We start from the raw sequence: 25,311 nt of genomic DNA, 5'->3' as shown, positions 1-25,311 counted from the left end.
CCTTCCTTCCTTCCCTCCCTCCCTCCCTCCCTCCCTCTTTCTTTCTCTCTCTCTCTCTCTCTTTCTTTCTTTTTCTTTTCTTTTCTTTCTTTCTTTCTTTCTTTCCTGTCTTTCTTTCTTAGACGGAGTCTCACTCCATCACCAGGCTGGAGTGCAGTGGCGTGATCTCAGCTTATCACAACCTCAGCCTCTTGGGTTCAAGCAATTCTCCTGCCTCAGCCTCCTGGGTAGCTGGGACTACAGGCGTGCGCCACCACACCTGGCTAATTTTTGTATTTTTAGTATAGATGGGGTTTCACCATGTTGGCCAGGATGGTATCGAGCTCTTGACCTCATGATCCACCCACTTCAGCCTCCCAAAGTGCTGGGATTACAGGCGTGAGCCACTGTGCTCGGCCCAGGTCCTTTTCTTTCCCCTGTCTGGGCTCCCTCACCTTGGTGTCTGTGGTCTCCAGGTGTGCTGTGTGCCCCCCCAGTGTTGGTAAATAGTAACAACACTTAAACTTTCACATTGTGGTTGTGTCACAGAGCCTCACCTGCCATCCAGGGCCTGACACTGAGGCTGCCCCATGGGACCCGTGCAGGTTGAGCCCCTGCTGGTGCTCTTTTCTTGGGGCCTCTGGTGCTGCTGGGGACAGGAGCTGCCAGCTAACTTTATGAAGAAACTGAAGAGTTTTATTTGAAATAATGGGGTCAGATGATGTATTCCTGGGCTTGGGCTGGTATAACAAACACCGTAGCCTGGGTGACTTAAACAGTAGAAATCTATTTCTCACAGTTCTGGAGGCTGGGATGTCCAAGGTCAAGGTTCCCGCTGATCCAGTCCTGGTGAGGGACCCCTTGCAGATGCCTGCTTTCTTGCTGTATCTGCACATGGTGGGTGCTTGGGAGGGAGTGGAGAGACAGAGAAGGAGAGAGAACATTTTCCTGTGCCTTCCTATTTTTATAAGGGTACTAATTTTATCATGAAGCTTCCACCTTGTGACCTAGTCTTACTCTAATTGCTTCCCAAAGACCCTCTTCTCCAAGTTCCATCACATTAAGGATAAAGGCTTCAGCAATTTTTGGGGGACACATTCAGTTTCCAGCAGGGGAACTGGGAGCTGCTTCCTTTCCCGTTCATGAGACCTGGCTTTCTTTGCTGGGATGGTTTCACACTCACAGTCCCACACTGGGCTGTAGCCCCACAGAGCCTGTTTCCTCCTCACTTCTTCTGCCCATTCCTGGGTTTTTCTTCCTGTGCTGCCATCTCCCTGTGGCTTCACCTGCTTCAGTTGCAAGCAGCTGCCCCTAGGTCACTGCCCACCTCACCATCTCTGGCCTTACTGGCCTCTGCCATTTTTTCTGAGCCCTGAGCCCAGAGTTCTGAGCCCTGATCCCAGGAAGGGTGAAGCTGGGATGGGCGCTGTCCAAGGTGCTGCTCTCTGTGGCCGTATTAACAGTGAGGCACCCTGATGTGTCACCAAGGAGGAGGCCCTTGAAAAAAGCTGTTCTTCAGGGGTGCTTGCATCATGGTGGGATTGGGGGGGTAGACACTCTGGAGTGGGCTGGACCCATGAACTGCAGGGACCCTGTTCTGTTTCAGCGACCAGCTCCTCCAGCCCCGTGTTTTTCTCTGTAGCTGATTTTCTGGTGTGATCTCTGAGCCTGTGTTAGTCCTCCTCCCAATGGTCAGAGCTGTGTGTGGAGATCTAATGGGGAGTATATGGCTCATGTGCTCACACAGAGTGTCCTGGGGTCAGGCTTTATGACCTACCCTGACCCAACTCCACAGCAAGATCTGAATAGTGCGCCAAGTAAGATAAAGTCAGAATCCATGAGAGAGGGTGAGAGTCCTGGCAGTGCTGGGGTCTGTGCCTCCAGCTTAACTCTCAGTTTCTCTGCAAATACACTTATGTTGTGCATCTGCAGTTGGCTGGGCAGTTTCATGTCTCTAAATCCTTGACTCTCTCTATGGATAAGGTCATGAAGGGTCTGCATGTAAGTGTATGAGGGCTATCTGATCAGGGTGGGTATGTTTTACATAGTGGGTTTTCTTCACCAAAGACTTTTCAAAAAATTGTGGTATAAATATGTACACTCATACATATTTATATGTGTAAGATAAATATATATTTATAAATATATCTGTAAATATGCACATTTATAGGTGTATAATGTGCCATTTTAACCACTTTAAAATGTGCAATCAAATGGAATTAACCACATTCACTATGTTAAATAACCATCACTAGTATTTTTCTTAGAAAATTTTCATCATTCCAAACTGAAACTCTATATCTTTTAAGCAACAACTCCCTATTTCTTCCACCCTAGACCTTGATTATCTCTAGTTTGCTTTCTGCCTGTATGAATTTGCCTGTTCTTGGGGTTTCTATAAATGGAATCCTACACATACATCATTTTGTTTCTGGCACATTTCACTTAGCATAATGTTTCCAAGGTCCCTGCATGTTCCAGTGGGTGTCAGAGCTTCATTCCTCTTTATGGCTGATTCACATTTTGTTTTTATGTATCAGCGTATTTGTTTGTCCATATCCATGTGTTGATGGACGTTTGGGTTTCTTCATATTTTATCTATTGTGAATAATGCTGCAATCAACACTTCCATCTGAGTACCTGTTTGAGTCCCTGGATTCAATTCTTTGCATATAGAGCTAGGAGTAGGTGCTGTTTCACACAATAATTCTATGATTAGCACTTTGAGGAACAGCATAACTGTCTCTCATAGTGGCTGTACCTTTTTATATTCTCACTAGTAATGTAAGAGGATTCCAAATTCTATGTAAGGCTGCCACATGTTATTTAACATTTTAGAAGAATGATAACCATTGTTGTCACTGTAATATGGTATCTCATTGTGGCTTTGACTTTGCAGTTTTCTAATAACTAATGATATTGAGTGTCTTTTCATGTCCTTATTGACTATCTGTATTTCTTCTTCTCCTTCTCCTTCATTCTTCTTCTTCTTCGTTTTTTTTTTTTTTTTTTTTGAGACGGAGTCTTGCTCTGTCGCCCCCCGGGCTGGAGTGCAGTGGCCGGATCTCAGCTCACTGCAAGCTCCGCCTCCCGGGTTTACGCCATTCTCCTGCCTCAGCCTCCCAAGTAGCTGGGACTACAGGCGCCAGCCACATCGCCCGGCTAGCTTTTTGTATTTTTTAGTAGAGACGGGGTTTCACCGTGTTAGCCAGGATGGTCTCGAACTCCTGACCTCCTGATCCGCCCGTCTCGGCCTCCCAAAGTGCTGGGATTACAGGCTTGAGCCACCGCGCCCGGCCTCTTTGTTTTATTTATTTATTTTTTTGAGATGGAGTCTCGCTCTTTTGCCCAGGCTGGAGTGCAGTGGTGCGATCTCGGCTCGCTGCAACCTCCACCTCCTGGGTTCAAGTAATTCTCCTGCCTCAGCCTCCCAGGTAGCTGGGACTACAAGTGTGCACCACCAAGCCTGGCTAATTTTTGTATTTTTAGTGGAGATGGGGTTTCACCATGCTGGCCAGTCTGGTTTCAAACTCCTGACCTCGTGATCTACCTGCCTCAGCCTCCCAAAGTGCTGGGATTACAGGTGTGAGCCACTGCACCTGGCCTGTATATCTTCTTTGAAGAGATATCTATTTGAGTTTTTTGCCCACTTATAAATGGGGTGGCTTGTCTTTTTGTTATTGAGTTGTAGCAGTTCTTTATATATCCTGGACATAAAACTCTTCTATATGTAATTTGCAATTTTTTTCTCCCATTCTGTGCCTGGTCTTCTCACTTTCTTGATAATGTCCTTTGATGCACAAAAGGCTTGCATCTTTATAAAGCTTAATTTATCTATTTTTCCTTGTTGTTGTTCATGCTTTTGTGTCATATCTGACAATCCATTGCCACATTTTCTTTTTCTTTTTTTTTAAAAAATATATATTTTATTTACATAGGTTTTTGGGGGAACAGATTGGTATTTGGTTACATGAGTAAGTTATTTAGTGGTGATTTGTGAGATTTTGGTCCACCCATCACCCAAGCAGTGTACACTGAACCCAATTTGTAGTATTTTTTCCCTCACTCCCTTCCCACCATTTTTACCTGAGTCCCCAAAATCCATTGTATAATTCTTACGCCTTTACAGCCTCATAACTTAGCTCCCACTTATGAATGAGAACATACGATGTTTGGTTTCCATTCCTGAGTCACTTCACTTAGAATAATAGTCTCCAATCCCATCCAGGTTGCTGAGAATGCCATTAATTCATTCCTTTTTATGGCTGAGTAGTATTCCATCATATGTATATACATATATGCATACCAAGTTTCTTTATCCACTCATTGATTGATGGACATTTTTGTTGTGCAAAATGCATGTGCAATTGCATATTTTTGCAATTGCAAATTGTGCTGCTATAAACATGCATGTGCAAGTATCTTCTTTGTATAATGACTTCTTTTCTTCTGGGTAGATACCCAAAAGTGGGATTGCTGGATCAAATGGTAGTTCTACTTTTAGCACTTTAAGGAATCTCCACACTAGTTTTCATAGTGGTTGCACTAGTTCACACTCCCACCAGCAGTGTAGAAGTGTTCCCTTTTCACTGCATTCATGCCAACATCTATTTTTTTTATTATGGCCACTGTTGCAAGAGAAGGGTGGTGTCACATTGTGGTTTTGATTTGCATTTCCCTGATTGTTAGTGATGTTGAATATTTTTACGTGTTTGTTGGCCATTTGTATATCTTTCTTCAGGAATTGTCTATTCATGTCCTTTGCCCACTTTTTGATGGGATTGTTTGTTTGCTTTTTCCTTGCTAATTTGGTTGAGTTCATTATAGATTCTGGATATTAGTCCCTTGTCAGATGTATAAATTGTGAAGATTTTCTCCCACTCTGTGGGTTGTCTGTTTACTCTGCTGACTGTTCCTTTTGTTATGCGAATGCTGTTTAGTTTAATTAAGTCTCAGCTATTTATCTTTGTTTTTATTGCATTTGCTTTTGGGTTCTTTGTCATGAACTCTTTCCTAAGCCAATGTTTAGAAGGGTTTTTCTGATGTTATCTTCTATAATTTTTATAGTTTCAGGTCTTAGATTTAAGTCTTTGATCCATCTTGAGTTGATTTTTGTATGAGATGAGAAATGAGGATCCACTTTCATTCTTCTACATGTGGCTTGTCAATTATTCCAGCCCCATTTGTTGAATAGGGTGTAATTTTTCCATGTTATATTTTTGTTTGCTTTGTCAAAGATCAGTTGACTGTAAGTGTTTGGGTTTATTTCTGGGTTCTCTGTTCTGTTCTGTTGTTTCATGTGCCTATTTTTATACCAGTACCATGCTGTTTTGGTGACTATGGCTTTACAGTATAGTTTGAAATCAGGTAATGTGATGCCTCCAGACTTGTTATTTTTGCTTAGTCTTGCTTTGGCTATATGGGCTCTTTTTGGTTCTATATGAATTTCAGGATTTTTTTCTAGTTCTGTGAAGAATAGTGGTGGTTTTTTTTTTTTTTTTTTTTTTTTTCCGAGACAGAGTCTCGCTCTGTTGCCCAGGCTGGAGTGCAGTGGCCGGATCTCGGCTCACTGCAAGTTCCGCCTCCTGGGTTTACGGCATTCTACTGCCTCAGCCTCCTGAGTAGCTGGGACTACAGGCACCCACCACCTCGCCTGGCTAGTTTTTTTGTATTTTTTTTAGTAAAGATGGGGTTTCACCATGTTAGCCAGGATGGTCTCGATCTCCTGACCTTGTGATCTGCCCATCTCGGCCTCCCGAAGTGCTGGGATTACAGGCTTGAGCCACTGCCCCTGGCCAATGGTGGTATTTTGATGGGAATTGCATGGGATTTGTAGATTACTTTTGGCAGTATAGTCATTTTCACAATATTGATTCTACCCATCCATGAGCATGGGATGTGTTTCCATTTGTTTGTGTCATCTATGATTTATTTTAGCAGTGTTTTGTAATTTTCCTTGTAGAGATCTTGTGCCACCTTGGTAGGTATATTGCTAAGTATTTAATTTTTTCCAGTATTGTAAAAGGAGTTGAGTTCTTGATTTGATTCTCAACCTGGTCACTGTTGGTGTATAGGAGACCTACTGATTTGTGTACATTAATTTTGTATCTGGATAGTTTGCTGGATTCTTTTATCAGTTCTAGGAGCTTTTTGGAGGAGTCTTTAGGGTTTTCTAGGTATACAATTATATCGTCAGCAAACAGTGACAGTTTTGACTTCTTCTTTACTGATTTGGATGCCCTTTTATTTCTTTCTCTTGTCTGATTGCTCGGCTAGAACTTCCAGTACTATATTGAATAGAAGTGGTGAGACTGGGCATCCTTGTCTTGTTCTAGTTCTCAGAGGGAATGCTTTCAGCCTTTCCCCATTCAGTATTATATTGGCTGTGGGTTGGTCATAGATGGCTTTTATTACATTGAGGTATGTCCCTTGTATGTTGATTTTGCTGAGAGTTTTAATCATAAAGGGATACTGGATTTTGTCAATTTTTTTTTTCTGCTTCTGTTGAGATGATCATGTGGTTTTGTTTTTAATTCTATTTATGCACTGTATCACATTTATTGACTTGCATATGTTAAACCATCCCTGCATCCCTGGTGTGAAACCCACTTGATCATGGTGGGTTAACTTTTTGATATATTGTTGGATTCAGTTAACTAGTATTTTGTTAAGGATTTTTGCATCTATGTTCATCAGGGATATTGGTCTGTAGTTTTCTTTTTTGGTTATGTTCTTTCCTGGTTTTGGTATTAGGGTGATACTGGCTTCATATAATGATTTAGAGGGGATTCCCTCATTCTCTATCTTGTGGAATAGTGTTAATAGGATTGGTACCAATTCTTCTTTGAATGTCTGGTAGAATTTAGCTGTGGATCCATCTGGTCCTGGATTTTTTTTTTTTGTTGTTGGAAATTTAAAAAATTAACATTTCAATCTCACAGCCTGCTATTGGTCTGTTCATGGTATCTAATTCTTCCTGATATAACCTAGGAGGGTTGTATCTTTCCAGGAATTTATTCATCTTTTTTAGGTTTTTTAGTTTATGCACGTACTGGTGTTCATAGTAGCCTTTAACGATCTTTAGTATTTCTGTGGTGTCAGTTGTAATATCTCCCATTTTGTTTCCAATTGAGCTTATTTGGATTTTCCCTCTTCATTTCTTGGTTAATCTTGCTAATGGTCTATCAATTTTATTTACCTTTTCAAAAAACCAGCTTTTTGTTACATTTATCTTTTGTCTTTTTTTGGTTTCAATTTCATTTAGTTCTGCTCTGATCTTGATTATTTTCTTTCTTCTGCTGGGTTTGGGTTTGGTTTGTTCTTTTTTCTCTAGTTCCTTGAGGTGTGACCTTAGATTGTCAGTTTGTGCTCCTTCAGACTCTGGTGTAGGCATTTAGGGCTATGAACTTTCCTCTAAGCACTGCCTTTGCTGTATCCCAGAGGTTTTGATAGGTTGTGTCACTATTGTTGTTCAGTCTGAAGAATTTTTAAATTTCCATCTTGATTTCGTTGTTGACCCAATGATCGTTCAGGAGCACGTTATTTAATTTCCATGTGTTTGCATGGTTTTGAAGGTTCCTTTTGGAGTTGATTTCCAGTTTTATTCCACTATTGTCTGAGAGAGTACTTGATATGATTTTAATTTTCTGAAACTTATTGAAACTTGTTTTGTGGCCTATCATATGGTCTATCTTGGAGAAAGTTCCATGCACTGATGAATAGCATGTATATTCTGTGGTTCTTGCGTAGAATGTTGTGTAGAGATCTGTTAAGTCCATTTGTTCCCCCTTGGGAGGCTAAGTCAGGAGAATTGCTTGAACCTGGGAGGCAGAGGTTGCAGTGGGCTGAGATTACGCCACTACGCTCCAGCCTGGGTGACAGGGTGAAACTCCATCTCAAAAAAAAAAAAAAAAAAAAATTGGAGGTGGGGCCTTTGGGAGGTAATTAGAATAAGAGTCCGTCATAAAGGTAGGGGCTTCATGATGGAATTAATGCTCCTATAAAAAGTGGAAGACCCAGGAAAATGATCTCTATCTCCTTTTTTCTGTCTTGCCACCCCCTCCCAACCCTCCACCATGTGCAGATACAGCAAGAAAGCAGGCATCTGCAAGAAAGCCCTCACCAGGACTAAATCAGCTGACACCTCCACCTTGGACTTCCCAGCTTCCAGAACTGTGAGATATAGATTTCTATTGCTTAAGTCACCAAGGCTATGGTGTTTTTAATAGCAGCCCAAGCCCAGGAATACATCATCTGACTCACTGCTTTGAATGAAGCTCTTCAGTTTCTCCATCAACTTAGCTGGCAGCTCCTGTCCCCAGCAGCATCAGAAGCCCCAACAAAAGAGCTCCAGGAGGGGCTCAACCTGCACAGGGGGCAGCCTCAATGTCAGGTCCTGGATGGCAGGTGAGGCCTCAGTGACAAAACCACAATGTGAAAGTGTAAGAGTTTCTAACTACTTACAGATACTGGAAAGCACAGGGCACACTTGGAGACCATGGACACCGGGGTCGGAGAGCCTAGGCAGGGAGGAGAGAAGGGAACTGTAGGCCAATGGCTTTATTGGGTCCAGGGTGCTGTTGACAGGTTTCCAGGAGGGAGCTTTGATGGGTGTGTTTAAAGCAGCAAACACTGGGGCAAGAAGATCACGCTGTGGCTGAGAGGTAGTCACTTTAAATTGGAGGGCAAATGTCAGAACTGTTTCAGTTTAAAGGAGGCAGCTGGAGAGAGGGGAGCCCAGCACACTATGCAGGAGAGAAGCCTCTAAGATTTTATCTCTGGCCACCAACTGGAGCCATTTGGACCGGGCACAGTAATGGAAACTGTGATGGTGACAAATATGGGAATCACTCTGACGTGTTGCAGTTAAATTTACACTTTAAAAAATGGATGCCAAGACAACATAAACAAGACCTAGGGACACCAACAGGGTATGGTGCTGTGCCCCAAAGTCAGGGTCCTGGGTTATTATCCAAGTGAGAAATAAAGATAACTTTTCCCTGCTCCCTCTCTCCTCCCCTGACACTGATCTTCCCACCCTGCACCTCCCTCTTCTGCTCCCAAACCCCCACCCAGTGCTCAGTCCCAGATATCACTGCCCCAGGGCATGTGCAGTGCAGCCCACTGCACACAAACACAAACTCACAGAAGGTGATGACAATTTGTGTTTGGGACATCTGATTGTGAAAGAGGGGACAGCGTACTTGCAGCCACAGAGACTGAAACTAGAATGTGCTGGAACATGCGGTGTTTGGTTTTCTGTTCCTGTGTTAGTTTGCTGAGAATAATTGTTTCAAGCTTCATCCATGTCCCTGCAAAGGAATGATTTATAATCCTTTGGGTATATACCCAGGAATGGGATTAGTGGGTCAAATGGTATTTCTTGTTCTAGATCCTTAAGGAATTGCCACACTGTGTTCCACAATGGTTGAACTAATTTACACTCCCACCAACAGTGTAAACATATTCCTATTTCTCCACATCCTCTCCAGCATCTGTTGTTTCCTGACTTTTCAATGATTGCCATTCTAACTGGCGTAAGATGGTATCTCATTGTGGTTTTGATTTGCATGTCTCCACTGACCAGTGATGATGAACTTTTTCCATATGTTTGTTGGTCAATAAATGTCTTCTTTTGAGAAGTGCTGATTCATATCCTTCTCCCATTTTTGATGGGGATGTTTGGTTTTTTTTCTTATAAATTTGTTTAAGTTCCTTGTGGATTCTGGATATTAGCCCTTTGTCGGATGGATTGATTGTAAAATTTTTCTCCTATTCTGTAGGTTGCCTGTTCATTCTGATGACTTTCTTTTGCTGTGCAGAAGCTCTTTAGTTTAATTAGGTCCCATTGGTCAATTCTGGCTTTTGTTTCCATTGCTTTTGGAGTCATGAAGTCTTTGCCCATGCCTATGTCCTGAATGGTATTGCCTAGATTTTCTTCTAGGGTTTTTATGGTTTTAGGCCTTATGTTTAACTCTTTAATCCATCTTGAGTTAATTTTTGTATAACGTGTAAGGAAGGGGTCCAGTTTCAGTTTTCTGCATATGGCTAGACAGTTTTCCCAACACCATTTATTAAATAGGGAATCCTTTCCCCATTTCTTGTTTATGTTAGGTTTGTCATAGTTGTAGATGTGTGGTGTTACTTCTGAGGCCTCTGTGTTCTGTTACATTGGTCTATATATCTGTTTTGGTGCCCATACAGTATTTTTTTGGTTACTGTAGCCTTGTAGTATAGTTTGAAATCAGGTAGTGTGATGCCTCCAGCTTTGTTCTTTTTGCTTAGGATTGTCTTGGCTCTACAGGCACTTTTTTGGTTCCATATAAAATTTAAATTAGTTTTTTCTGATTCTGTAAGGAAAGTCAGTGGTAGCTTGATGGGGATAGCATTGAATCTATACATTACTTTGGGCAGTATAGCCATTTTCATGATATTGATTCTTCCTATCCACAAACATGGAATGCTTTTCCATTTGTTTGTGTCTTCTCTTATTTCCTTGAGCAGTGGTATGTAGTTCTCCTTGAAGAGGTCCTTCACATCCCTTGTAAGTTGTATTCCTAGGTATTTTATTCTCTTTGTAGGAATTGTGAATGGGAGTTCACTTATAATTTGGCTCTCTGTTAGTCTATTATTGGTGTATAGGAATGCTTGTGATTTTTGCACACTGATTTTGTATCCTGAGACTTTGCGGAAGTTGGTTATCAGCTTAAGGAGATTTTGGGCTGAGACGATGGGGTTTTCTAAATATACAATCATGTCATCTGCAAACAGAGACAATTTGACTTCTTCTTTTCCTATATGAATACCCTTTATTTCTTTCTCTTGCCTGATTGCCCTGGCCAGAACTTCCAATACTATGTTGAATAGGAGTGGTGAGAGAGGGCATCCTTGTCTTGTGCCTATTTTCAAAGGGAATGCTTCCAGTTTTTGCCCATTCAGTTTGATATTGGCTGTGGGTTTGTCATAAATAGCTCTTATTATTTTGAGACACGTTCCATAAACACCTAGTTTATTGAGAATTTTTAGCATGAAGGGGTGTTAAATTTTATCAAAAGCCTTTTCTGCATCTATTGGGATAATCATGTAGTTTTTGTCATTGGTTTTGTTTATGTAATGGATTATGTTTATTGATTTGTATATGTTGAACCAGCCTTGCATCCCAGAGATGAAGCCATCTTGATCGTGCTGGATAAGTTTTTGATGTGCTGCTGGATTCGGTTTGACAATATTTTATTGAGGATTTTCGCATCGATGTTCATCAGGGATATTGGCCTGAAATTTTCTTTTTTGGTTGTCTCTTTGCCAGGTTTTGGTATCAGGATGATGCTGGCCTCATAAAATGAGTTAGAGAGGAGTCCCTCTTTTTGTATTGTTTGGAATAGTTTCAGAAGGAATGGTACCAGCTCCTCTTTGTACCTCTGGTGGAATTTGGCTGTGAATCCATCTGGTCCTGGGCTTTTTTTTTTGGTTAGTAGGCTGTTAATTACTGCCTCAATTTCAGAACTTGTTGTTGGGCTCTTCAGGGATTCGACTTCTTCCTGGTTTAGTCTTGGGAGGGTGTATGTGTCCAGGAATTTATCCATTTCTTCTAGTACCTTTTGAAACCAAAGACACATTCTACTTTTTATAATATACTTTGATATAGGGTTTTAAAAATATCTGTTTTAATCACATACTGTAATTACATAATAAGCTCCTAGTAACCGTTTGATATGGTTTGGATCTGTGTCTCTGCCCAAATCTCATATCAAATTATAATCTCCAATGTTGGAGGTGGGGCCAGGTGAGAAGTGATTGAAATATGGGGGAGGTCTCTCATGATATAACATCATTGCCCTTGGTGCTGCCATAATAATTGAGAATTCTTGTGAGATCTGATTGTTTAACCATGTGTAGCACCTCCCCCTTGCTCTCCTCTTCTTGCTTCCAACATGTGAGATTCCTTGCTCCCTCTTTGCCTTCCCCCATTGTAAGTTTTCTGAGGCCTCCCCAGAAGCAGAGCAGGTGCCAGAATTATGCTTCCTGTACAGCCTGCCAAACCATGGGTGAATTCGACCTCTTTTCTTTTTGTTTTTCCTTTTATTTATTTATTTATTTTTGAGACGGAGTCTTGCTCTGTCCCCCAGGCTGGTGTGCAGTGGTGCGATCTCGACTCACTGCAACCTCCGCCTCCCTGGTTCATGCCATTCTCCTGCCTCAGCCTCCCAAGTAGCTGGGACTACAGGTGCCCGCCACCACACCCGGCTAAGTTTTTTTATTTTTAGTAGAGACGGGGTTTCACCATGTTAGCCAGGATGGTCTTGATCTCCTGACCTTGTGGTCCATCCGCCTCAGTCTCCCAAAGTGCTGGGATTACAGGCATGAGCCACCGCACTCGGTGTCAACCTCTTTTCTTTATAAATTACCCAGTCTCAGATATATCTTGGTAGCAACATGGGAACAGACTAATACACCCTTATATTCCGTAGAACAAACTAGAAAGTAAGCAGTTCTAACTATGTACCTGATGTGAAGCTCAGGACAAAGAACAGAGTTATGAAGATAATGCCTGGAACCTCTCCCAGCATGGCCAAGAGGCATAGCTGGGACATGGACTGGCTGTTGTTCCCAGGCTTTGCTATGGTTACATCTCTTGAACTCATAATCTAAGAGCTCAAATCTAAAGACATAGGACTACAGACAAATTAAAGAAATGTGTATATGCAGAGCAGCTGTTTGATGACCTTAAAACATCTAGTAGGCATTATAAACCTGTCTGCCAACAGACCCAGGCACAAATATCTAAATTAAATTCTGAAGACATTTCTACTTTATTTTACCAATGATTTAAAAACCATCTTTATTTAAAGATTACTAAAAATGCATGAACTGAAAAGCATTTGTACTTACTTTATGAGTACTCATTTATCTTTACATTAAATTGATACCATGTGTAAACTATATACAAACATATGGATAGACATATACATATATGAAATGTAATGTATTGCATATACATGTACCCATAAAGATAGAGGGTGACAAAAAGACTTTAGAGTTTTAATTTTAGGACTTTAAGCATGAGATGGGTAAAACTCAGTATTTTAAAAGGACAGTTGGATTCAAATTGTGCCTTTGTAAATGAAAAAAGTAACGTTTATCTGAAGAAGTCCTTACTGAGTTTTAGAAAAAATGGGTAGCAAATTTACATCTCAAAACACAAACAGGGATAGAATTTAAGCTTTTACAAGAAGGAATTTGGATGTGTTCAAGAAAGATTAAAAATAGATACTAAGTTAACACAAAAATGATAGAAATTTACCATAAGATTTTATAAGAAAACTAATTTTATTTTAATAGGTAGCTTTAATTTGGTCTCTGTTTACCCACTGGACCACTGAGCTCAGGACAGAGCCCATTAAAGAAGAGGGATGACAAAGTCTTTGCAATTTTTAGATCCTAATAATTTAAATATGTGAAAAGAAGACACGGTTGAAAGGGAGAGGACCTAGACCTTTAAAAATCAAGGATTTCACTGAATCCCAGGTCCCCGAGAAGAGTAAAATGTCATGGGAACCATAATGTGCAACACTTCCACAGTTTACTTTGCTACAAAGGCATTTTTCTCATTGTTTAAACTGTGTCTTTCTTATCTAAAGATGCAAAGATATAAGTAGTCTTCTGAAGTAGTAATCATTTATTATAACCACTATTAGTCACCTCCCAAACCATAGATTTATCACTGACACAGAAGCCAGCACACAAACAAGATGAAGTATTTGTACAGTACAAAGTAATCTCTGATGCCCCTAAAAGCCAGAGGTCAGGTAACACAACAGAAAACAGAGCAGAGTTTTAGACCTGAAAGGAATCCATTCACTTACAACTCTTGGGGTTCCATGTGGAAAAACAGAGAATCCTCCCAAACAGAAAAGTCTGTGGTATCTTTCCTGTTTTTCCTAAGTGGTCACAGGCTGTTCAGAATTCTTTAGGTCCCCTCATGTGGCATCAAGGGTAGCAAGAGGGAGACAAAGAGAGGAATGAATAAAAGAACAATTGTTAAGAAAGGAACAGAGAGACTAAGCACATGATTTAAAATGATTCCAGTCACCTGAAAAAAAAAAAAAAAAATTCAAGAAAAAAATAAGAAAAGGAGAAAAGTGAAGCAGCTTAATTGTCTGGGGTAAATACCCAAGATTTATTGTCTCATGGCCACAGAAACTAGGTTCACAGTGGAAGTTTAATAGGTGAAAGAAAGAGAAGAGCTCTCTGCAGCAGAGAGCTGTCCTGGAGAAATGGGTTGCTGCTTCTGTGGTGAATTGCAGCAGGTTTTATAGATGAGCTTGAGCAGGTGGTGTCTGATTTACAAAGGGCATGAGAGATTAGTCAGACCAGGTGTTCCATTTGCATAAGGTGCAAAAAACTGGTTAGGTCTAGGTGTACCATTTGCATAGGGTGTGAACATCTGGCTTCCCCCACCCTAATCTTTTATTATGCAGATAGTTTTTCTATCTGGCTGGCACTATGTTGCCAGTTTCTTTACTGTACATGTGGTGACTAAGAAAAGGAAAGATGGAGCCTCCATGTTGAACATGTCTGGCTGCTGCTGCCGCCCCCCACCCCACACACTGCCCCGCCCTGGTAGCTCCTTTTTGTTGGCACAGCTGCTGGCATTCACCTGTGCAAGATTCCAGCTTGCTTATCTATTTCTGCAGTTCGATTTTTTAGGCTGCTCTTTGTTAGAAAAGAAATGTTTTGGGGCCTGCTTTTTTATTAAAAGGGAAATTTCACCAAGGACTCTGTTGCTCTTACTATCTGCCTAAGTACTTTCTTTCTATCTCCTGTATCATATTTCCCCCCTCAGAAGTAGTAACCCTAACTGCTGTTAAGGGGTGTTGGACAATGACTCTTTCTGGCTACTTCCTGCTGAAAAGGGGTGTAGTGTGGGAAACAACAGTTAAGTCTCCTCCTGAGGTCAATCTAAGGGTCCTCAGGAGAGATGCATGTCCATGTGTGGTTCCATTGTGTGCAGCACCATTTGGAGTTTAATAGCTTCTAGGTGAGAAGAGATAAATGTTACAAGATGGTTTAGGTATAGAGTTTGAATATGAGTGTTAAGATTACCATTGGTAGTGGGGGTACTATAGGTCACAACCATGACAGTAGAGTTTGATACTTGTCAACTGTTCTGATGGGTTGTAATACTGATTTCCTCCACCAGGTGTCACTGCACCTTACCAGAAGTGTTAATATAGAAGCAACTTTCTATTTTTTTCTTTTTGAATAAGTGGCATTGGATTGGATGTCGAGAGTAACTTGAGTGTTAACTTTGGCTAAATCTTTTCTGTAATTATTAGTCCTGCTATAAAGATGATAATTAGGTAGAATGTTACAGCAATTAGAATTTTCCATCCAGTATTTCACATTGTGAGTGCCACAGTGTATAGTCATGCTGCAAATAGTAGAGTGAGTATAACAATTTCTGCAAGGGTGGTGTAGTAAATAATTTCCATCTAAAATTTTGCTCCCCAAGATAGAGAATTTCCCTTTTGGGCGTCTATGAAATTACAAATGTGATCCCATAGATAATCAAAATCTCCCTGCAAGTATGTGTCAAGAAGAAGTTTTAATATCTGGAGGCGAATCTTGAGAGGAAAGGTAGAAATGACAAAGTATCTGGTGAGGTAGGGGTGGGACTGAGGAGGATGAGTAGCCCTCACTCAGTTACTTATCTTTTATGATTTTCAGCTTAAGTTCTCCTATCTCTTCACATTGACACCTGGGACATTCCTCTAGGCTGTCAGGGGTTGCTCCCTCAGCTTTCCAGACTTTGACTCGAGTGTCACGTATCCAGGATTCAATACCTGTAACTTTTACCACTGAGGGTGTTGAAAGAAGAACAGTGTAAGTTTCTTCCCAGCTTGAGCTTAGGGAAGGAGAGAGAGAAGGGAGAGCTTTCCTAATACCAAATCTCCTGGGTTAAATAAAGGTGGTCTTATTTTCTGGAGTTGGGCTTCTGCTAGTTGTGTTAATTTCTGTTGAAAGTGAGCCAGAGAGGGTACATGTTTAATCAATTCAAAGGTTTAATAGAAAGTCATTGGTAAGCCTGGGCGTGGTGGCTCACGCCTGTAATCCCAGCACTTTGGGGGGCTGAGGTGGGTGGATCACCTGAGGTCAGGAGTTTGAGACCAGCCTGGCCAACATGGTGAAACCCTGTCTCTACTAAAAATAATAATAATAAAAAAATAACCGGGTGAGGTGGCAGGCACCTGTAATCCCAGCTACTTGGGAGGCTGAGGCAGGAGAATGGCTTGAACCCAGGAGGCAGAGGTTGCAGTGAGTGGAGATTGTGCCACTCCAGTTTGGGTGACAAGAGCAAAACTGTCTCAAAAAAAAAAAAAAAAAAAAAAAGGTCATTGGTAAGGAAAGGTCATCCATACAGCATTTTGAAAGGGCTTAGGCCTAACTTTGAAAAGGTATTTCTTACCCACAGTAAAGCCATGGGAAGAAGAGCAACCCAAGGAAAGTGAGTTTCTTGGAATCGTTTTCTGAGGTGTCTTTTGATAATATCATTTGTCTTTTCTACCTTTCCTGAGAACAGGAGTCTCCAAGCACAATGGAGATGACACTATATGCCTAATGCCTTTGAGATCCCCTGTGTGATGGCTGCCTTAAATGAGGGGCCACTGTCAATTTTGAGGTACTTAGGTAGACCAAAGCAGGGAGATTTTTTTATTAGCTAACACTTTTATTACCTCAGAGGCCTTTTCTGTAAGGCATAGAAATGCTTCTACCTAGTTAGTGAAAGTATCTACCTGTACCAGAAGGTATTGGATGCCCTTCATCTTTGGCATGTGGGTGAAGTCTATCTGCCAGTACTCCCCTGGATAGCTTCTCATCCTTTAAGTTTGAGGAGGAAGAAGCCACCTGTTGGAATTATTTTTAAGACAAACTTCTCAAGCATGAACAACCTGCTCAACTGTTTTTAAAAAAGTTCTCTCCTGAAAACAATTACTGGGCACACTGAGTTTTATCATTTCTCAAGTGAAAATCTTGGTGAAAGATATTAAGGGTGTTCCACTGGCTAGAGTCTGGCAAGTGGAGTTTGCCATCCTCTGACTATTGCCATCCTGAGGGCTGGAAAGTGTACTCTTGAGAGATGGCCCAGTCTATCTCTGCAGGGGAGTACTGAGGCTTAATTTTTCTTATGAAGCCTTCCCAGATTAGAGAGCCTTTTAGTGTGTTAAGATCCTGAGGCTTTCTTGCCATTGACTTGGCTACCTGATCAGCTAACTTGTTTCCTTTGGCTAAGTCATCTGTTCCCTTCTGATGTCCTTTACAATGCATTACTGCTACCTCTTGTGGAAGGAAAACTGAGGATAATAACCTGTTAATTTCCCGATGGTATTTTATATGAGATCCATTAGTGGCAAGACTCTTTCCTTCCAAATTGCAGCATGAGCATGGAGAACTAAGAAAGCATATTTGGAGTCAGTGTAAATGTTAGCTACCTTTCCCTTGCTTAATTCAAGTGTTCTTGTAAGAGCTATCAGTTCAGCTGGTTGAGCATTTGTGCCTGGAGAGAGGGGCCCACTTTCAGTAATATCATTCAGAGTGATTATGGCATATCCTGCCTTATGGACTCTGCTTTACAAAGAAACTTTCATCTGTGAAGAGGATCCAGTTTGGATTTTCTAGAGGAGGTTCCCTGAGATCCTCTCTGGCTATGCAGGTCTATACAACAACTTCATAGTCATGTTCAGGTTCCTCGGGGAGGAAAGTGGCTAGGTTTAGGTGAGAACAAGCTTTCAATTGGATTGTAGACCTTTCTAATAGCAGAGCATAATATTTAAGGAGCCAGCTATCTGTTAGCTAAAGGCTTCCCCTAGAAGACAGCAGTCTTGTTACATTATGTGGGGGTATAAAGAGTTAAGCCATTTCCAAGGGTTAATTTGGTGGCCTTCAATACCAGTAGGGCCACTGTGGCAACTGCTCGGAGGCATGCTGGCCATTCTTTAGCCATCAAATCAAGTTCCTTGCTCAGGTAGCCCACTGGCTGTTGAGCTGGTCCTTGGGCTTGAGTTAAAACTCCCAGGGCCATTCCCTGCATTTCTGATACATAAAGATTGGAGGCCCTTCCTATGGGAAAGCTGAGGGATGGTGCCTTAAGTAAGGCTTGTTTTAGCTGGTTGAAGACCTTTTGAGCTTCAGGTTCCCAGGTTAGAAAATAAGTTTTAGCTACTTGAGTTTCTTTTATTAGGTGGTATAAGGGATGTTCTATCTCACCATTCCCGGGTATCCATAGTCTGCAAAATCCTGTAATGCCCCAAAATCCTTAGTTGCTTGAGAGTTTTAGGGATGGGGAAAAAGGAAATGGATTTAATCCTTTCTTCCTCTAATGCTCTGGTCCTTTCAGACAATATTAAGCCTAGGTACTTCACTGAGGTTTGGCAAAGCTGGATCCTGGATTTTGAAACCTTATATTCTCTGTCTGCTAAGAAATTAAGAAGAGTTTAGTACCTTCCTGAGAAGCTTCCTCAGTTGCAGCACAGAGCAGCATATCACCCATATATTGCAAGACCCTGACCTGAGGATGGGACAACTCAGAGAGTTCCTTTGACAGTGCCTGTCAAAAGAAGTGAGGACTATCTCAAAATCCCTGAGGCAGCACCATCCATGTTAACTGGGTGGTCTGGCCAGAGGGATCTTCAAAGGCAAACAAGTATTGAGAGTGAGGATGTCATGGCATAAAGAAAAAGCCACCCTTTATATCTAGGATTGTGAACAATTTAGTTCCCCCAGGTATTTGAGTTAGCAAGATATAGGGATTAGGGACCACAGGATGAATTGGGACTATGACCTTATTAACGAGGCAGAGGTCCTGAACTAGTGTCCATTCCCCTTTGAGTTTTTGCATTTCTAATATTGGGGTGTCACAGGGGCTGTTACAGGGTTTGAGGAGGACTCAACCTATTCTTCCTTGAACTGCCCACGCTTCTGGGTTAGTATTAGCTTCCACTGGGGGAGACAAAGTATTTATCCTGGGGCTATAAGGATCTTGGCCCCTACGTGAGTAAAAATATTTCTACTTAATAAAGCAGTGGAACTTTCAGACATACTTAAGAAGGCATGTATAAATAATAGGTCTCCCACTCTACAACTAAGGGGTTGAGAAAAACATTGGGTTAGAACCTTTCCTGAGATGTCTATCATAGTCATGCTACAGGAAGAGGGGAGGCCTGGATTAGAGAGGAGAGAGGCTGGCTCCAGTGTCCAGAAGGAGGTCCACCCTTCTTTTAATTTCCAATATCACCGGGGTTCCTGTGCAGTAATGGAAGCTTGAGCTGCTGGAGCCAAGGGTTTGAATCCTGGGACCCATCGGTCCCATTGGACCATCTGTGAAACTGATTCTCATCTGAGTGACCTCCATCTCCAGGGGCAGTCTGATGGAATGCGCGCTGTCCAGGTTCCTGCCCTCTCTGGAAGCTTGATAATGAGGAACCCTGATGTGTCACTACGGAGGAGGCTGTGGGAAAAAGCTGTTTCTCAGGGCTGCCTGGATCACAAGGTGGGGGCACTTTTGACTTGGCTGGACCTGTGAATTATGGGAATTCTGCTCCATGTCAGCAACCAGCTCTTTCAACTTGTGTTCCTCTTTGTAGCCGATTCTCTTGCTTAATTCCTGAGCCTGTTCTAGAGTCCTCCTCACAATGTCTGATGGTCAGGACTGTGTATGGAGACCTAATGAAGGGTCTTGTGTGCTCACACAGAGTGTCCAGAGGACAGGCTTCATGACCTCCCCTGCCCCAACCCCACAACAAGATCTAGATAGTGGGCTGGGTCAGATAAAGTCAGAATCCCCAGCAAGGGTGTGTTTCCTGGCAGTGCTGAGGTCTATACCCCAGATTAACTCTCAGTGTCTTTGCAAATACATTTATGTTTTGCGTGCATTGTTGGCTGGGCAGTCTCATGTCTCTAAATTCTTATATCACTCTGTGGATAAGGTAATAAAGAGTCTGCGTGTAAGTATATAAAAGCTATCTGATCAGGGTGGGTGTGTTTTACATAGTGAATTTGTTTTCAGCAAAGATGTTTCAAAAAGTATATATACAGAGTGTATATACAGATGCACATGCATATTTATATGTGTTAGATGTTAATATATATTTAAATTTAATATATGTATAAATATTTGTATAAATATACATATATTTATATATAATGTGCCATTTTAACCACTTTAAAATGTACAATCAAATAAAATTAACCACACACACAGTGTTACATTACCATCACCACTATTTATCCTAGAAAATTTTTATCATTTTAAACTAAAAGTCTATATCTTTTAAGTAATAGCTCCCTATTTTTTCCACCCTAGACCTTGATAATCTCTAGTCTACTCTCTGTCTCTATGAATTTACCTATTCTTGATGTTTCATATAAATGGAATCATACACATACGTCATTTTGCTTCTGGCATATTTCACTTACCATAATGTTTTCAAGGTCTATGAATGTTCCAATGTGTGTCAGAGTTTTGTTCCTCTTTATGGCAGATTAACATTCTGTCGTATGTGTCACCACATTTGTTTATTCATGTGTTAATGAGCACTTGGATTGTTTTCACATTTTATTTTTGTGAGTAATGCTGCAATCAGCATTCCCATGTAAGTACCTGTTTGAGTCCCTGGATTCAATTCTTTGGGTATATAGCTAGGAATGGATGCTGTTTCATATGAGAATTCTATGATTAGCTCCTTGAGGAACAGCACAACTGTTTCTCCTTGTGGCTGTACCTTTTTATAATCTCACCAGCAATGTGTGAGGATTCCAAATTCTACATAAGGCTTTCACTTGTTATTTAACATTTTAACAGAATGTTAGGCATATTTGTAGGTGTAGTGTGGGATCTCATTGTGGTTTTGATTTTGTATTTTCCTAATGACTAATGATGTTGAATTTCTTTTCATGTCCCTGTTGATGATTTGCATATCTTCTTTGAAGACATGTCTATTTGAGTCCTTTGCCCATTTATATAAATTGGGTGGTTTGTCTTTTTGTTGTTGAGTTGTAGCAGTTCTTTATATATTCTGGGCATGAAACCATTGTCTATGTGATTTGCAACTATTATGTCTCATTCTGTGTTTGGTCTTTTTATTTTCTTGATAATATCCTTTGATGCACAAAAAGCTTGCATCTTTAGCCCAGTTTATCTGTTTTTCCTTTTTGTTTGTCATGCTTTTGGGTCATACCTGAGAATGCATTGCACATTTGAGGTCATTAAGTTTTACCCCGATGTCTCTTTCTTTTGTTTTTCCAAACAATTGCATTTATTATAAACAAGAGTACAGACCATAGACTCAGAAACACAGCCGATTCGAAGCTAAGACAGCTCTGGTGAAACACTAATAGAGGGAGGAGGAACACTGAAGTATTCATGTCTGGGCCAGAGCTACCATCCAGGGTCCCACACTCCACCTTTGGTCCAGATGGCCCCTTGGCCCAGGTGTCCCTGCTGCCAGAACACCCTGGACTGGGGTAAGGAGTTGGATATTCCATGAGGTTGGTGTCAGGGGAAGCAGGGACTCACAGTTGCCAGGTTGTCCATCTCCTCTGAACCAATTTCCCTCCACAACCCTGGGATTTCAGTCTCATATCAACTATCATGTTTTAAAACAGAAAACAGGCAAAATGTTTGGCTAAAATAAAATGAAAACACTGCAGGGAAGGGACCTGAGTGTACTGGTGGACAGGAGCCCTGCTCACCTGTGGGAAGGGCAGGGCCAGCAAGGGCAGCAGAGCTCCCTGTGGGCAGCTAAGCTGTGTATGGATGTGGCCCTCCGGGTGGTCCCAGGAAAGGGGACAGGGGACAGTCCAGGCAGACAGCTGTCAGGTGAGTAGGGCTCTGCCTGAGGTGTTCTGGCATCAGGGGGCTGCCTGACCCCCAACAGGCATGACAGAGGCTCCAGGGAGCAATGGGACATCTGCCTAAAGGATCAAAGCCCAACTTGGTCAGATCCCAAGCTTTGCCTGCGTCATCTCGAGCAGCAACTGGCTATGCTGCCGAAACCAGGACACATCTGCATCATACAGAAAGCCGCACCATCCTGGTGTGACAGGCCATACTTGGTCACCTTAGGGTAAGCTGGAGAAGAACTCCAGATGTGCCCTGGAGAAACCCCTACCTCTCAGGGGCCACCTGACAGGGTGCCCCCACCACCCCATTCTTTGAGTTTGTCTTGAGATTTTAGGAAGCATAATTTCAGGTGAGGAAGAGAATAAAGTCTGATCCCAGCCCACTCTGGCAAGGATCGTTCCCCACCTCCTCAGCATCAGAGGAACCCACATATACAGGCAACACACCCACAGCACGCCTGGGCCATAAGGAACCATGCCTGCACACCACTCACACACAACAAAACCAAGTGGCAGCCAGAGAGGCCGGGGGACACTCAGAGGGCCGCCTTCAGGGCATTCATGTAGGCTGGGTTGTAAGGAGGCTGGCTGGCAGGGTAGGGCATGGTTGCTCCTCCAGCCAGGGTCTCATGGTAGGCTGGCGGGCCCATGGGCTGGGCCGGGTAAGATGGTGGGTACTGCATTGGGTAGCGTGCTGCTGGCATCCCTGGCTGAGGTGGCATGGTGTGGTAGCCCTGGTAGCTTGGTCCAGGGTAGCTGGGCGGCACACTTGGAGGCTGAGGATAAGGGGTGTGCACCACAGTGGTGGATGTGGTGGTGGTGACAACTGGATGTGGTCAGCGGCAGGTCTTGTGTAGGCAGCAGCAGGAGGAGGTGAAGCAGATGATGAGAGTGATGACAGACAGCACAAAGATGGTCAGGCCAACGGTCAAGGTTGCTCCGAACCCCATGTTAGCCTCTGCCTTCACCCAGAGGCCTCCTGTACCCCTGGGCTTCCCCTCTTCCCATCGTGGGCCACTCAGATTCAACTTCCTCCCCTTTCGGAGAAAAGGAAAGCAAATCTACTCCATATGACGTCGGGCACAGGAAGCACCTCCTATGTCTCTTTCTAATATATTTTTATGGTTATAGATCTTATAATTAACTCACTGATCTATTTTTAGGTAATCGTTTGATATGGTTGGAAGCATAGTTCTCTAAGTTTATTGTTTTGCATGTGGTTATCTAATTGTTTTCGCACCGTTATTTGAGAGAATGATTGTTCCTCCATTAAATTATCTTGACACCCTTATGCAAGAGCAATGAACTATAAGGGTGAGGATTTATTTCTGGACTCTCAATTCTATCCCTTTGGTCCCTATTTGTATTCTTATGCCAGCAGCTTCTGTTTTTAATAGTTGTAATGTTTTGTGAAATTTCAAATAAGAAAGTTCAAGTTCTGCAATTTGTTTTGGCAAAATTGTTTTGGCTATTTCAAGGGTACTTTTTTGAAAAGCAAGGAGGTGAATGTTTTGCAACTGGAAAAGCCTTTTCTGTGTTCTTTCAGCAGGAAATTTTGCTGTCTAGGGATCTTTTCAGGAACTTTATCAAAGTAGGTAAATTATCACCACTTCCTTTGCTGAGGTACTGTGTTAAAATGCGTGTTGCCTCCCATTGAGGAATTGAGAGACCCTGGAAGCACTTGCCAATGTGGTGAGGGACAGTGAGCTCCTTAATGAGGGGCACAGAAGACATTGCTTTGGGACACAATGTTGTCCGTGGAGCTGTGTGCATCTGCACTTCTTTATTTTTTTTTACAAGTTGCATCTCTGCTGGACATATTAGATATTGAAATCTTTGTTCATTCTCTTGGTTCTGTGTTGGCTGACCTGTCAGCTGGAGCTGGAGGACGTGCCTGGCAGGGGAGTGACCCCCATGGGAAAGAGCAGGGTTCAGCAGAGTGACAGCAGCCGGGACCCAGAGAAGCCAGTGAGGTTTGACTCTTAGAAGCCAAAGACCAGCAGGTGGGTGTCCTCAGGGGAAAATGGACTGCACTGGCACCCATTGCAGTTGACTGGAAAAAGGTTAGAGGCTTTGGATATTCCATTTTCTCTTTCAGCTCTTCAGCAGAAGATTTGGGCCCTGGGCTGGCACTGTCCTGCAGCAGGGGCAGGGTGGACAGGAATGGCTGCATATCAGGCCTAATTCCTTGTCATCCTCTCAGGCATTGCCACTGAAGATGGAGAATTTTGTTCAGAGGCCCAGCCTGGGCACATGGGAGGAACCACCTTATTAAAATTAATTTAAGAAAACAGTATGCATGCTTTATTCTTCTCAAATAATTATTAATGTCATGTTTTACAGTGTATCTCTTAAAGGAGTGGTGAGAATCATCTACATAAAGTGTGTTTTAGGTGGTCTTTTCTATAATTGCAGCTTTCACATGTTCTTAGAGAAACCGTTTTCTTTGGGGACACACAGGCAGTATCTCTGTGTTCATTTCTACTGGGAAATCTTTATGCAGGGTGGAGAGAGTCACATTTACTAATGAGAGATGGAAAGCATCTAACTACCAGAAAAAGTGTCCAAATGCTGCTGGTATGATCTTGGGGCTGCAGGTAGAGGTCAGTTTAAGGAGGTATCAGGGAAAGTAATTTTTAAAGCCCCCACCCCTTTTTTTTACACAATCATGGGCAGAAGCCACCACCTGGACCCACCACATGTTGGAATGCATGAGGGACATAAATAGAGGTCAGTAAATTTAGAATGAAATCCAAGAGTGGGCAAGAGGTTTGAGAGGTCGACAGGTGTGAGAGGTGAATGTGTGAATGGTGAGAATGTTCAAAACATCTTCTTTCTCCATAATAAGAGAGCATTTAGACCCCTGAGTCAGACAGTGTCCAGGCCAGGGGGAGCAGGATGTTGTCAGCTCTCCTTGCCAAAAGTGAGACTCCAGCAATGTCCAGTTACTTGGTCCAGTTTGGGATTTATTCCTATTTTAAAAATGGTCCAACAGTATACAATTTTGAAAATATGCAAAAATCCCTATGCTACCATTCATAGATAGCCAAGATGGCCCTAAGATAGTGAGAGAATCAGAATGGGGTTTGGGTTTACGTTGTGTATTTTTTTCTCCCAATATCTACAAAATTCCCTACATCAATTTTTAAATGTAACCTAGTGGGTGTCATTCCCTTTCACAGTTACAGACATTTCCAGTTCATGGTTACAGACCTTTGGAGAACACATACCCTTTCTACTCTGAGGTACAGGTAACCATGTGACATCACCTCTAAACCTGCCTTCTGGGACATCAAATTGCTGATTAAGTAAAAGTCATTTCAATAGATATTGAAGATGTCCATTTTACCCCTCTCACACTTGTAATTCTTCTACCAAGAGGTGATGAGTTTTAGTGGTGATTTGCTTTTATAGATTAGTGTAGATTAATGCTTC

At 42.1% G+C, this 25,311-nt stretch overlaps 1 protein-coding gene and 1 long non-coding RNA gene across 2 annotated transcripts in view; one reads left to right on the top strand and one right to left on the bottom strand.

Moving 5' to 3' along the window:
* The window catches only part of LOC111554036, a 27,676-nt gene extending 3,294 nt beyond the window's left edge, over nucleotides 1-24,382 (top strand). The window contains exons 2-5 of the long non-coding RNA XR_002735133.3: nucleotides 8,063-8,385; nucleotides 19,394-19,525; nucleotides 23,752-23,879; nucleotides 23,975-24,382. This is a non-coding gene — a long non-coding RNA (uncharacterized LOC111554036). The remainder of the gene's footprint in view (nucleotides 1-8,062; nucleotides 8,386-19,393; nucleotides 19,526-23,751; nucleotides 23,880-23,974) is intronic.
* On the bottom strand, nucleotides 22,000-22,963 carry LOC111554034 (protein shisa-5). The gene is given in 1 exon segment (XM_023229301.3): nucleotides 22,000-22,963. A coding segment is annotated over 1 exon segment (414 nt). The 5' UTR covers nucleotides 22,827-22,963; the 3' UTR covers nucleotides 22,000-22,412.
* Nucleotides 24,383-25,311: the final 929 nt, after the last annotated feature.

Source organism: Piliocolobus tephrosceles, chromosome 21 (assembly GCF_002776525.5).
Source record: "Piliocolobus tephrosceles isolate RC106 chromosome 21, ASM277652v3, whole genome shotgun sequence".
Taxonomy (NCBI): Eukaryota; Metazoa; Chordata; class Mammalia; order Primates; family Cercopithecidae; genus Piliocolobus; species Piliocolobus tephrosceles.
The sequence above is the reverse complement of the archived record's forward strand: the minus strand, read 5'-3'. Positions and strand labels throughout refer to the sequence as shown.